At 38.4% G+C, this 14,785-nt stretch overlaps 2 protein-coding genes across 3 annotated transcripts; both read left to right on the top strand.

Annotated features, from left to right (window-relative positions):
- Nucleotides 1-990: 990 nt before the first annotated feature.
- On the top strand, nt 991-2,701 carry sigmar1 (sigma non-opioid intracellular receptor 1; the record flags this gene model as incomplete). Its single annotated transcript, XM_056245098.1, has 3 exons — nt 991-1,241; nt 2,099-2,191; nt 2,274-2,701. Coding segments are annotated over 3 exons (574 nt in total), but the record flags the coding sequence as incomplete, so codon positions are not given.
- A 1,529-nt stretch (nt 2,702-4,230) lies between these two features.
- On the top strand, nt 4,231-14,704 carry katnal2 (katanin p60 subunit A-like 2). 2 transcript variants are annotated; one of them, XM_056245101.1, is made up of 16 exons: nt 4,231-4,319; nt 5,085-5,155; nt 5,253-5,419; nt 5,593-5,629; nt 5,719-5,821; nt 7,147-7,245; nt 7,343-7,414; nt 7,603-7,680; nt 10,924-11,022; nt 12,870-12,933; nt 13,055-13,173; nt 13,291-13,382; nt 13,599-13,709; nt 13,786-13,948; nt 14,144-14,246; nt 14,356-14,704. In XM_056245101.1, exons 1-16 carry the CDS (start codon nt 4,269-4,271, stop codon nt 14,493-14,495), a joined length of 1,569 nt encoding a protein of 522 aa, XP_056101076.1. In that variant the 5' UTR covers nt 4,231-4,268; the 3' UTR covers nt 14,496-14,704. The 2 variants fall into 2 exon arrangements, with proteins under 2 accessions (XP_056101076.1, XP_056101075.1); XM_056245100.1 differs by having other exon boundaries at nt 5,704-5,821.
- Nucleotides 14,705-14,785: the final 81 nt, after the last annotated feature.

Below are 14,785 nucleotides of genomic sequence, written 5' to 3'. Positions count from 1 at the left end.
GTTGGATTAAAGATTACAAAGTACATGAATGTAACAAAAAAAAAATGATGTGCATGAAAAAATTATTTATAATAAATACTTTATATATCCACAGTATTCCTGCGCCCCATGACGCTTTGCGTGAATTATGGGTGTAACTTCCGTTAAGATGTAAACAATCAGTGAAAGACTAAGCTCTATGGACGCAATAATAGATTTTTAAACCTTTTACGATGACATTACATTATTCTACTCACCCTTCAACCATTGAACATTAAAAGGACATTTAAAATTGTAAAAGCATCAACAAGGTAACTTTCAACAGACCATGAATAATCTCAAAAGCATCTTTCCACAGCTAAATCGGTCGGTTAAATATCACTGTGGTAATCTGTATTATGTAACATACGTTGCCTTAATAAAAAAGTGTTTTACTTCATCATTACGTGAAACTATTTTAAAGTGATTTCAGTCATTTTGACAGATAATAAATTGTATTTACATGTGAAACCAAACCTGGAAAGAGACGTGAGGATTTGGAGAGGATCCAGTGAATTATTAATGGTATACATCGTAAATTAAATCGGGAGAACAGACCACAAATGTGCAGTATGTGTTGTCATACTATTACAGCGGAATTCAAAAGGAAAAAATAAAATAATGATGAGGAAAAGAATGCAGAGCTCTTACTATGGATATTCTTGTTATAACATGTCACGTTAAAATACCAAGTGTTACGGTATTCTCATGTTATTCTTAGATAAAACATGAAAGAAAACTGATTGCTAGTTAAGTCAAACTGACGGATCAGGTTTATTTGTAGGGCAACCTTATGATTTGAAATGATTCGTTTCAGTCTTTTTGAATGGAAGTTCCCCAAACCGGAAGTGCCGCCCATAATTCAAAACGCAGTAAGCTTGTCAGGAATAAGGTGGATACATTTTATTTAAAAAATTGTATAATAAAAAATGGTCCGTTTTGATTTCATGGTGACTTTAACTTGCCTGATAGATGTTTAAAAGAAAAAAGCTGTCTAAAGTGCCTGTGTTTGTGTGCCGTAGGCCAGGATCATGACCAAGCCTTCTCTAAGGTGGTGGTGGAGCTGCGTAAGAGGTATCCGGGCCACATCCTGCCTGACGAGGACCTGCAGTGGGTGTTCGTGAACGCCGGCGGGTGGATGGGCTCCATGTGTCTCCTGCACGCCTCTCTCACAGAGTACGTGCTGCTCTTCGGGACTGCAGTGGACACGGGTGGACATTCAGGTAAGTTCTGGTCATCTCCTCCAGTGTTGGGGTAACCAATTGAAAGTAGCGAGAGTTATATAATCGGATTACTTTTAACAAGTAACTAGTAAATAACGCATTACTTTTAAAGGCCCCCTGAAATCAAAATGTATGTTTTTTTTTTTTAGCTCTTAGTATGAATATGTTAGCCTTAAGGTTAAGAATAAGCTGGTGTGTTCCAAAACAATGACCAAATTTGCATTTAGGAGATATAAGCATTCAAAACTTAGTCTTTCACTCCTGCTAAAATGGATGACGGATTTTTATGACATCACCGTGGACTTCAGCTTCTCATCAAATCTTCTGTCCAATCAAATGCTCTCTAGAATATAAAGCTCCGCCCCCATGCTATAAACACCACCCGGCCAAAGCGACCGTCGATACGTCACGGAGCAATATGGGCTGGAGTATGAATATGGTTGAACCATGGAATATGGTTCGGTTGCTCAAACACTCGACTTTTATTCCGTTTTCCAGCTGTACGTTGGTTAAGAATGAAATGGCTAGAATTTATTCACACCTCTAATATTGAATCCAGCGTATCATCAGCGCTCGGATTCGCTTCCATGGTGCCGTCAAGTATGACTGCAGTCTGTGAGCTAAACTAAACGCTATTGGCTCTTTGAAAAGGGGGAGGAGCCATTCGATATGTCCCGCCTTAGCTTCCTGTTTCAGTGGAAATGATGTCAACACATCATACAAAGCTGCGCGCTCCAAGGCACTTCAGTGGGACTTTAAATTTACAACAATATATGAGTTACTTATTCACATTGACAGCACAGCAGATGTTTTGCCACAGGATTTCTTGAATGTTCACTCACTTGTATCTCCTTCAGGTCGTTACTGGGCAGAAATATCAGACACGATCATATCTGGAATGTTCAGGCAATGGAAAGAAGGAACGACTAAAAGCGAGACTTACTATCCAGGTATAACAGCCATACGTCCTCAGCACATGCTCTACGCTAACAGTGATTTACCCATAAAGCTTCATGTGGTTTGTGCTGGCAGGTGACACTATCGTGCATGCGGTGGGAGAGGCGACCTCGGTGCAGTGGAGCGCTGGGACGTGGATGGTGGAGTACGGGCGCGGGTTCATTCCCTCCACGCTGGGATTCGCTTTGGCCGACACCGTCTTCAGCACACAGGACTTTCTGACACTATTTTATACAGTTCGTGTTTACGTGAAGGGCATGATCCTGGAGGCGAGCACTTTCCTAACCGAGGCCAGCGTCCTTTGAAAACCACACCGCGCTGTACAGTACGTCCCGTCCCTTCGTTATTCGGATAATCGATCGCAGCGTCGGGTCAGAACCGACGTCGTGTTGAATTGGATGTATGGAAAGAACGCACTTAATGTAATTATTTTCCAACTATGAAAGTTTTTATTTTCCATACTGTATAAAGAGTTTATCAAATGTCTTTTCCAAAACATATTGTTGGACACAAAAAAAAAGTGTGTTTGTGTGTGTGTGTGGGGTCCAGTGTCTGTGTTTGAACATGGCAAGATGTTTTAGCAGCTAAATACTGTCCAGAAACGATTATAATAACGAGGTATGGATACAAATTTAAATAATAGTTTTCTGTATTTCGAAATCACCCTCTTTGCACCTTTAATATACTGTGAATATTAATCGCTGCTTTGTTTTTCATAAGATACATTTACAGTTTAAAACCTATGTTCAGCCTGCAGTCGCTCCAGAATAAAACCATCAATTAATACCGTTGAATAAGTCTATTTATTTTATTAATTTATTCACTTTCTTTTGTGTTCTGTTTTGTATGTCAAATAGGGAATGTGATATTACAAAACAAATTAATTGACAACATTCATATATTTCACTAAAACAGCTTTTTTTTTTTTAAAGGAGGGAGGAATTACTTGTTCATATGTGAAAGTTTTATTTTCCATACTGTACAAACAAAGAATTAAGAATTAAAATAGAGATTTATGTTTAAAAATAGGAGTTTGAGGGGAACAGTGCCTTGCGAAAGTATTCATACCCCTTCATTTTTCAAATTTCATGTTGCTGCCTTATGTTCAACTACTTTAAATTACTTTTTTTTTTTCACACATCAATCTACACTCCATACACCATAATGACAAAGCACAGATTTGTGACAACTTTGCAAATTTATTTAAAAGGAAGAACTGAAATAAGTACAAGTATTCAAACCCTTAACTCTGTACTTAGTTGAAGCGCCTTTACAGCCTCAAGTGTTTTGGGGTATGATGTGACAAGCTTTGCACATCTGCATTTGGCGAGTTTCTGCCATTCTTCTCCTCAGATCCTCTCAGGCTCTGTCAGGGTGGATGGGGACCGTCGTGGACAGACATTTAAAGGTTTCTCCAGAGATGTTCGATTGGGTTCAATGCTCTGGCTGGGTCACTCAGGGACATTCACAGAGTTGTCCATAAGTTCTGTTCAGCTCTAGAAAGAGCCCTGGTTGTTTCAAACTTCTTCTGGAGGCCAAATATACTTCTGTGAACCTTCAATACAGTAGAATTTATATTATGTAGTGTTCCCCAGATCAGTGTCTCGACACAATCCTGTCTCTGAGCTCTACAGGCCGTTCTTTTGACCTCATGGCTTGGTGTTGATGATTTTTACATTTTATTGAGAGGTGCGTGCCTTTCCAAATCATACTCATTCAATTGAGTTTGCCACAGGTTAGCTCCACTCGAATTGTAGTAACATTTACAAGTGAAACTGGAATGCTCCTGAACTAAATTTCAAGTGTCCCAATGAAGGGTATGCAATAGTTATTTCATTAATTTGTTGTAATAAATTTGTGAAGTTGTCACAAATCAGTTTTTTTGCTTTGTCATTATGGTTTATGGAGTGTATACTGATGTGAAATTGTTTTAATTCAAAGTATTTTTACATAACAACAGCAACGTGTGTGTGTCTGCGCCGGGTCACACACACACATGCGCTCATTGACTCCAGGTTCGCTGTGTTCGCTGTAGGCTCATGTCATGAGTGCCTGTGTGTTTATATCGCGATGGATCTCTCTTATCAAGCCATAAGGACTGCTAACCAGGCCAGAGAGGCGGTAAGCGCTCATGTTGTTTTCTCTATTAAACTTTGATTTCACAAAGTGCTTCCTTGTTGAGCTACAGTAAATCTGCTGAAAAATTGGAATGAATGCGTATAAAGAAACGAGTATATAAACACAAATAAATGGAGGTACGAATGTAATTTCGTTAATTACGAACGTACATTCGTTTCGAATGTAAAAGCCGAGTGTAATTTCAAATAGCCTTTCAGACCACATTTGTTCACCATTATTGGAGGGCTAGTTAGTTTAGTTACCTACTAAATAAGCGTGTTTACAGCTTACAGACAGTCTGTGGTTTACACAGCCATTGCGGGTCCTGTGTTGCTATAGCAACCTGTCAGGCTGCTCGTCGCACTTGTTTTCTTGTAAGATCTGGCGCCATCTTCCGTATAAACACAGTCTATATAGTGTAGTTTGTGGAAATATTTAACTAAATCGAAATGTTGCAACATAAATGTATCAATTCAAATGAAAACGTTATCATAGTAAAGTCATGACACGGCTTAATTCGAGGCTTAAGCCTAGTCCCAGACTAAACTGCATGTTTGAGCTGTTTTAACTGAAAGCAACTTGCACTGATATATCTTAAAATATGTCAGTCATTGTTTTGTCTCAAGATGAACACCAGTAATGTGTTTTCGAAGGCATTTTTATAAAAGCTACTTAAATTTCCTAATTCTGGCTTAACTAAGCCTTGTCTGTGAAACCAGGCCTAACAGTTTCTTAATATGATGTTATAAATGCATGGTCTTCTTTTAGGATGAGCTGAGAACTGAAACACGCAGGAGAAATTTGCTGGTTCTGATTTATCATCATTTACTGGAGGAGGGGTGAGATTTCCCTTTAAACACTTCTCAAATTGACATACTAGTCTCAAACGAGAGAAAGACACGCATGTAAATACATTTTAATGAATTTCTCACACAGGTATATGGATTCAGCCAAAGCCTTAGAAAAAGACAGCAGTTTTGGTTTATGCCGCTTCGATGTGTGTGATAATGTTGACCTGGACACGGTTCTCATGGAATATGAGAGTTATTATTTTATAAAGTTTCAGAAATATCCCAAACTAACCAAGAAACTGCCAGAACAAGGTGAGAGTTTACTCTTTGTTGTTATTTTACTCTTCATAATAAGTCACCAATATTTATGTTTTTTTTTTTTTTATGTTCTATGCTTTTGCATGTACATTGATATATATAGTGTATTCATATTTGTTAATACCAATAATGACAGTTATTATTCAGTGTTACTTCTTTCTTTATAGGTGAGAGTCGGCTTGTCAAGAGTTGTGGTAAAAGAAGGTATGTACAGTACTTTCAGCACAAGGACATTCAAAGACTTTCTGTTTATTGACCGTGTGTTCATATGTAAAAAGGACATCATCATCCAGTCAGACACTCCCAAGAATCAACTCCGTCCAGCGACCGCCGTCCAGAAACACTGTTAAAAGGTCTGAATCTAAACTAACAGGAAAAGACATCAGTAAACCCAGGGTGAGTCTCCAAACATCATCTATGAAAGCTTGTTTCTGCCATGGAATAAAAAAAAGGTCATTTTGAGTGAATATCTTATTTTGACTTTTCTCGCAATTTTGACTTTTTCTAAGATTTGTGACATTTAGCTAAACCAGGAATTGTGAGAAAAAAATACCTTTCTTAATTGCTAGTTTATATACTGTACACTACCAGTCAAAAGTTTTGGATCAGTAAGATTTTTTAATGTTTTTAAAAGAAGTCTCTTCTGCTCACCAAGGCTGCATTTATTTGATAAAACAAAATACCACAACAAAAATAGTAATATTGTTAAATATAATGACAATTTAAAATAACTGTTTTCTATTGTACTATATTTTAAACTGTAATTTATTCCTGCGACCAAAGCTGAATTTTCAGCATCATTACTCCAGTCCTTCAGTGTCACACGATCCTTCAGAAATAATTCTAATATGCGTAGTTCATGCTTAAATTTGTTAACATTCATTATAGTTATCATTATCAATGTTGAAAACAGTTGTGTGCAATTTTTTTTCAGGATTCTTTGATGAATAGAAAGTTCAAAAGAACCATTTATTTGAAATACAATCTTTTGTAACATTATAAATGTTTTCATACAAATCATCATATTAGAATGATTTCTGAAGGATCATGTGACACTGAAGACTGGAGTAATGATGCTGAATATTCAGCTTTGATCACAGGAATAAATTACATTTTACTATATATTATTACACATAGAAAATGGCTGTTTTAAATTGTAATAATATTTCACAATATTACTGAGGGTTTTTTGTGTATTTTAAATAAATAAATAAATGCAGCCTTGGTGAGCAGAAGAGACTTATAAATATTAAAAATCTTACCAATCCCAAACTTTTGCCTGGTAGTGTATCACAATTCTGACTTTTTTTTTTCTTGCAATTCCGAGTTAAAATATCAAATAAAAAAAACTCAATTGCAAGTTATAAACTGATAATTGCGAGAAATAAAGTCGTAATTGTTAGATACAGTATAAACTTGCAATTACAAGTTATAAAATCTGAATTGTGAGATACAAACTCGCAGTTGCGAGAAAAAAAATGTCAGAATTGTCAGAATTAATATCAGACTTTTTTCTCCGAACTGTGACATTTAAACTCGGAAATGCAACAAAAAAGGTCACAATTACCTTTTTTTTTTTTCTGTGGCGGAAACAAGCTTCCATATAAATCTGATGCATAATAATTATGTTTGAAGAAAATATTCTATCCTAAAGTGTAAATGTAAATTTTGTAATTAACATTAGCCTAAATGTTAAATTTAGCTTTGCTTGATCTGTCCAGGAAGGTAACAGCCTGACACCTGTGGAGACATCAGGATTTGGTCTGAATGTGTCTCCTATCATCAGGAATGGAGCTGAAGAGGGAACACACATGAGAAAGGTCATTCTCTTCTTTAAAAAACAAAGTTTAGAGAACCCGTGGAATGTTTATTCAAACATTTGTCACAAAAATCATCATTTTCTCCCCCTCACATCAGGGTCATCTGGTTGATTACAGGAATCTGATTCAAGATGCAGTTAAAGGTGCTGCTAATGACACAGATTTCTCGGTAGGTCCGCTGTATTTTTCATTCAGTTAAAGGAATGTTCCAGGTTGAATACAACTTAAGCTCTGTTGGGAGTAATTGAGATATTCAGTTGATTGCCACAAGTTACAGTTTTGAAACAACGAAACATTTATTTGTGTTGAACATTCTTCTCCTGTTGAGATGTGATATTTGTTATATTTGACTAACAGGAGCGTTTGCTGAAACCCATGAGTGCCTTCAGTGGGATGAACAGTGACATGAGGGAACTTGCAGCTGTTATTAGCAGAGTAAGTTCATTCTTATCCAACAATTTCTCTTGTATGGCAGTTTAAAACTATATTAGGGTAAACCTAATCTTATTTTTACAGAGCCCCTGGCCTAAAGGGACCTGGTGAAGGAAAAAAATATGAGAAAAATAATTTATCAATGCGTTTGCGTTCTCTCGCAAATGTTTTATGTTCCCCCAAGAAACTTTGCGTTTGCTTTGCAAAGAGCTCAAAACATTATCAAGTGAATGCAAAGTTTCTCGGGAGAACGCAAAGATTTTGCAAGTGAACACAAAGTTTCTCTGTGCAACGCAAAACATTTAGCAAGTGAATGCAAAGTTTCTCGGGAGAACGCAAAGATCTTTCAAGCAAACGCAAAGTTTCTCTGTGCAACGCAAAACATTTAGCAAGTAAACGCAAAGTTTTTCGGCGAACGCAAAATATTTTACGAGCGAGCGCAAAGTTTTTCGGGGAACGCAAAATATTTTGAGCGAACGCAATGTTTTTCGGGGAACGCAAAATATTTTATGAGCGAACGCAATGTTTTTCGGGGAACGCAAAATATTTTACGAGCGAACGCAAAGTTTTTCGGGGAACGCAAAATATTTTACGAGCGAACGCAAAGTTTTTCGGGGAACGCAAAATATTTTACGAGCGAACGCAAAGTTTTTCGGGGAACGCAAAATATTTTACGAGCGAACGCAAAGTTTTTCGGGGAACGCAAAATATTTTATGAGCGAACGCAAAGTTTTTCGGGGAACGCAAAATATTTTACGAGCGAACGCAAAGTTTTTCGGGGAACGCAAAATATTTTACGAGCGAACGCAAAGTTTTTCGGGGAACGCAAAATATTTTACAAGCGAACGCAAAGTTTTTCGGGGAACGCAAAATATTTTACGAGCGAACGCAAAGTTTTTCGGGGAACGCAAAATATTTTACGAGCGAACGCAAAGTTTTTCCAGGAACGCAAAATATTTTACGAGCGAACGCAATGTTTTTCGGGGAACACAAAATATTTTACGAGCGAACGCAAAGTTTTTCGGGGAACGCAAAGATTTTGCAAGTGAACACAAAGTTTCTCTGTGCAACGCAAAACATTTAGCAAGTGAATGCAAAGTTTCTCGGGAGAACGCAAAGATCTTTCAAGCAAACGCAAAGTTTCTCTGTGCAACGCAAAACATTTAGCAAGTAAACGCAAAGTTTTTCGGCGAACGCAAAATATTTTACGAGCGAGCGCAAAGTTTTTCGGGGAACGCAAAATATTTTGAGCGAACGCAATGTTTTTCGGGGAACGCAAAATATTTTATGAGCGAACGCAATGTTTTTCGGGGAACGCAAAATATTTTACGAGCGAACGCAAAGTTTTTCGGGGAACGCAAAATATTTTACGAGCGAACGCAAAGTTTTTCGGGGAACGCAAAATATTTTACGAGCGAACGCAAAGTTTTTCGGGGAACGCAAAATATTTTACGAGCGAACGCAAAGTTTTTCGGGGAACGCAAAATATTTTATGAGCGAACGCAAAGTTTTTCGGGGAACGCAAAATATTTTACGAGCGAACGCAAAGTTTTTCGGGGAACGCAAAATATTTTACGAGCGAACGCAAAGTTTTTCGGGGAACGCAAAATATTTTACAAGCGAACGCAAAGTTTTTCGGGGAACGCAAAATATTTTACGAGCGAACGCAAAGTTTTTCGGGGAACGCAAAATATTTTACGAGCGAACGCAAAGTTTTTCCAGGAACGCAAAATATTTTACGAGCGAACGCAATGTTTTTCGGGGAACACAAAATATTTTACGAGCGAACGCAAAGTTTTTCGGGGAACGCAAAATATTTTACGAGCGAACGCAATGTTTTTCGGGGAACGCAAAATATTTTACGAGCGAACGCAAAGATTTTCGGGGAACACAAAATATTTTACGAGCGAACGCAATGTTTTTCGGGGAACGCAAAATATTTTACGAGCGAACGCAAAGATTTTCGGGGAACGCAAAATATTTTACGAGCGAACGCAAAGTTTTTCGGGGAACGCAAAATATTTTACGAGCGAACGCAAAGTTTTACGGGGAACGCAAAATATTTTACGAGCGAACGCAAAGTTTTATGGGGAACGCAATGTTTTCCGAGCGAACGCAAAGTTTTACGGGGAACGCAAAATATTTTACGAGCGAACGCAAAGTTTTACGGGGAACGCAAAATATTTTACGAGCGAACGCAATGTTTTTCGGGGAACGCAAAATATTTTACGAGCGAACGCAATGTTTTTCGGGGAACGCAAAATATTTTACGAGCGAACGCAAAGTTTTTCGGGGAACGCAAGGGTTTTGCCAGCGAACGCAAAGTTTCTCTGGCAAAACATTTTACAATCGAATGCAAATTTTCTCTGGGAGCGCAAAATATTTTGCAAGCGAACGGAAAGTTTTATGGGGAACGCAAAATATTTGCGAGAGAACGCAAAAGCATTGACTTATTATTTTTCCTCTCATATTTTTTTCCAACTACCATGTCCTTTAGGGGCTCGTACATTTTACAAATGCACAAGATTGAAGAACATTTATCAGGACTATTAGGAATTTTCTTCAGTTAAGCTCACTCCCACAAAACCCTCATTAACGTCCTGAGTGTATGTTTTACTTTTAGTTTATTTGTAGTTTTATTTTTTCTCAATAATGATTCTCATTACTGTGATACAGTACAGAAAATCAATCTATATTGACAGTTTTTTTCAAAATGTATAAATCTAAATTACTGTCCACACAATGAAGATTCAGACTAAAAAAAAATGCTATTACAAAAATTATAAAAAAAATTCATGCACTTGAAGCATTACTTTTTTTTAACATATTTCTATTGTTGTTTAAATTAAAATCAACAAAAAGTAGAACAATTATTACGTTTTCATTATGCTAATGAGATTTTTTGGGGGATGTGACCTTAATTATCATAAAAATAAATGCAAAATACAATGCAAAATATCTTGATGAGCCTAAAATAGGCTTCATTTTCATTCATTTGATTTTGATGTTTCACCCATTATACCACATTTTACTTTAAAGACAAAAATAGGGCAATGTTTCTGTTAATGAAGAGACATTTGTGTTAATGAACGTGCATTTTCAACATTAATGCAACACTAGAGTGCAGCATACAGTCTGCTGTTTTATAATATAGCGTGGCATTTGTGTGTGCAGATACATGCACAAGGTGGAACATGTATTATTGAAGCACTCAATTTCATCTTTCTCTGCTGTCTCTCCATAAAGGATATCTATTTACACAACCCCAACGTGCGCTGGGACGACATTATAGGTCTGGAGGCTGCCAAGCGATTAGTCAAAGAAGCTGTCGTCTACCCCATTAAGGTGCTTGGCTGCTAAACACTTTGGTATTTCTCAAGCTGCCGCCTGCCTTCGATTCTGAATACATCTCCACTAAAGGCTACAGGAAAGCCGAGCTCAGGGTTATTTCTTACGATGACATGAAATCTATACCTGAATACCATCCAATCTGACCGCTCACATATCTGGCTCATCTCTGGCCTCTCTGGTGATGACTTCAAATCCACAATGCACTCCTGACAACAGGAAATGCAAACGTTATTTGTCTTCTCTGGCTCAATCATGTGGTGAAGAAGGTTGTTGTCATACCTGGAAATTCTGTTTGCTCGGTATTATTTGCTTCTAGCACATAAAGTAAGAATTGTATAAAGAATATGATTATATCACATTATGCTGAAAGACATCTTGTGGCTCGGTTTTGTCAATACTTGGAACTTTTCATGTATTAGAATAAAGTGGTGTCTGACAGTTAATTAGTCAATGAAAATATTACTCTGTTATTCTCCTCACCGTAAAAGTAAAAAAAAACGCAATTGATTATGGTCAGTTTTTAGTGGTGTTTGCTAAGACAGCTTGCAGTTTGCTCATGCTGTTATTTATCAAATTTAATCATATTTTCACATTAAACCTGCATCCTCGCAACGACCTAGCATCCACTCAAAAAAACGTAGCGACCACTCATAACACCTTAGTAGCCAATAAACAACCATTCAGAACACCTTCGAACAGCTAGTAACCACCCAACACACCTTAGCTGCCACCTAGCAACACCCTAGTTACCACCCAGAACACATTTTCAATTCCATAACAATCAGAGCACCACGGTAAGGGCTTAGCAACACTTACAGGCACTCAGAACACCTTAGCAGCCACCTAGCAACACCCTAGTTACCACCCAGAACATATTTTCAATCCAGTAAAAATCAGAGCACACAGCAATAGCTTAGTAACACTCTCACAGGCACTCAGAACACTTTAGCAGCCACCTAGCAACAACCTAGCCCATACCATTATAGCAACTATTCAGAACACTCTTTGGTCTAACAACAACCTAGATTATAACATCCTTAGAAACTTAATTGTAATGCCCTAGTAACCATCCAGAACACCTTAGCACATGCTTAGCAACAACCTAGCGATGGACTAGCAGCCACCCAGAACTCCAGTGCAACCTACAAGAAACCACCCAGAACACCCTTGAAACTGCTTAGCGAACACAATCTGCCTAACAACAACATCCTAGTAGCCATGACAAAGCCCACATAGCAACCACATAGTAATGTACTACCAGTCACTCAGAAAGCACAAAAGCGGTGCTAACCCTGGAGCTGGGTTTCATAACCCCGTTTAAAAAGCGGTGCTAACCCTGGGTTAAGCGCAGTGTGAAAAGCTCTATAGATCAGCACAGCAACAACCTAACAACACAAAGCGACTTAAAAGGCCTTAAAACTGCAACACACCTAACAAAATCCTAGTAGCCATGGCAAAGCACCATAGCAACCACCTAGCGATGTTCTAACAGCCATTTAAAAAACCTTAGCAGTCACCTAGCAACACCCTAGTATCACCCAGAACATAATAACATTCAACTTACTAGCAACTGTCAGAGCACTTGATCAATGATCTAACAACCATCTAGATTACAACATCCTTGCAGAACTCAAGAGAACCACAGCAAAAACCCAACAGTCAACCTAAGAACACTTTAGAAACGACCTAGCAACATTCCTGTAATCCCAGAACATCCTCAGAACTGTTCAGCAACCACCCAGATAACCTGTTAACCACCCAGTTAATCCATTAACAGCTACTTTAACAAACATTTACCAATGCCCTAGCAACTATCCACAACACCTCCCCTCTCTTTTCAGTATCCGCAACTGTTCACTGGAATTCTGTCACCATGGAAGGGTTTACTCCTGTATGGACCACCAGGTGTGACCTTTCTGTTTTCTGTTTGTATAAAGACAGAGTATTCAATACCAAAATATAAATCATAATAACTCATTTTGTGTGTAGCATGATCTTAATGTGATGACTTTCCCCCAAAAATCAGGCACAGGGAAGACGATGCTGGCCAAGGCTGTGGCCACGGAGTGCAACACGACTTTTTTCAACATCTCCGCATCCAGTATCGTGAGCAAATGGAGGGGAGACTCTGAAAAGCTGGTTCGGGTCAGGAGAGGACATTATTTTCTCAGATTTGTGTTATTTTATTGTTTTATGAAAGTGTTTGGTTGAAAGGTGTGCTCCGCGGATCAATGGTTTCCCTCGTGTTATGCTTCTCTGCAGGTGTTGTTTGAGCTGGCAAGATATCACGCCCCATCCACCATTTTCTTGGATGAGCTGGAATCAGTGATGAGCCAGCGAGGGGTTGGCCAAGGGTGAGCATGAGCCGGGGACTTTCACTGACAGTAACAGTATAAAACAACACAAAATCTCACTCCTAGTACACAATCCAATGCTTGGGTGTTGTGGACATTTGCCAGGAAGATATTGAGTGTGTTTGACTGGATTTGTGCTATAGTATAAAAACACTATCATACTGAATCAGTTTTGAAAATTATTAAATTACACCATTTTTATTGTGTTCTTTTAAGAGGTGATCATGAGGGCAGTAGAAGGATGAAGACGGAGTTACTAGTTCAGATGGATGGACTGGCACGATCAAATGATCTTGTGTTTGTACTTGCGGCCTCAAACTTACCCTGGTGAGGAGTGATTGCGAGGAAACTATATTAATGTTCTGTTATGGCTTTCTTTCTAATCTTTCTAATCTGTCGTCAGGGAGTTGGACCATGCCATGCTGAGAAGACTGGAGAAGCGTATACTGGTGGGTCTCCCATCTGCCCCTGCCAGACAAGCCATGATCAGCCATTGGCTTCCTCCGGTCAGTAACTCGGGTGGGGTGGAGCTGCGGACAGAGCTGGACTATCACTCACTAGCACAGGTGAGAGAAAACATGTGACTGAGGGACATGCACTCCACAGATGACAAACGTCAACACAGTTCTAGAGGGGCAAACAGATGGATGGACCGACTGAGTGATTCACAGTGATTGGTTGATTGATTGACAGTTGAATAAACAGACAGACAGATATATAGATATGCAGTTGTACTGAGACGTCTACTTGTGATATTTCAGGAGACGGGAGGTTACTCTGGGTCAGATATCAGGTTAGTGTGTAAGGAGGCGGCTATGAGACCCGTGCGAAAAATCTTTGACGCCCTTGAAAATCACATTGAAGGTAAGAAATATGCCACGTCCTACTCTGAACGACATTAAACTGCTGTTTCATCACAAAATCCCGTTTCACCCACAATTCACCGTCTCCATTACGCCATGTATCTTCACAGGTCAGTCCAATATGCCGGTTATTGAACTAGAAACTGTGACCACAGCAGATTTCCTGCAGGTGATCGCTCACACCAAACCCTCAGCCCGATGTCTGATGGATAGATACTCGGCCTGGGAGAAAGAGTACGAGTCTGTCTGACACATTATTAGAGCAACCAAACAAATGTTTTTATTGCACTGCTATCTACTCTTTTCATGACGCGATGCTGTGTTTTGTTACAAGTCTCACTGTAAATCTAACATTTTAAAGGAAATTACATTTAAAATTACAATTAATGGAGGGTATGCATTTTAAAAAACATTTCAAAATATAGTTTGTTCTCATATATTTCAAAAAGGTCAATAATAGATTGAAAAATAAAACACTTTTTCTTTATCTTTGTGTGTAGTGATATGATTAATAGGAGTACGCCAGAATAAGTGCATAAG

The sequence above is a fragment of the Rhinichthys klamathensis genome, unplaced genomic scaffold (genome assembly GCF_029890125.1).
Source record: "Rhinichthys klamathensis goyatoka isolate OS25496 unplaced genomic scaffold, OSU_Roscu_1.1 h1tg001354l_1, whole genome shotgun sequence".
In the NCBI taxonomy this organism is placed as follows: domain Eukaryota; kingdom Metazoa; phylum Chordata; class Actinopteri; order Cypriniformes; family Leuciscidae; genus Rhinichthys; species Rhinichthys klamathensis.
This window is presented reverse-complemented; position numbering and strand designations above follow the sequence as displayed.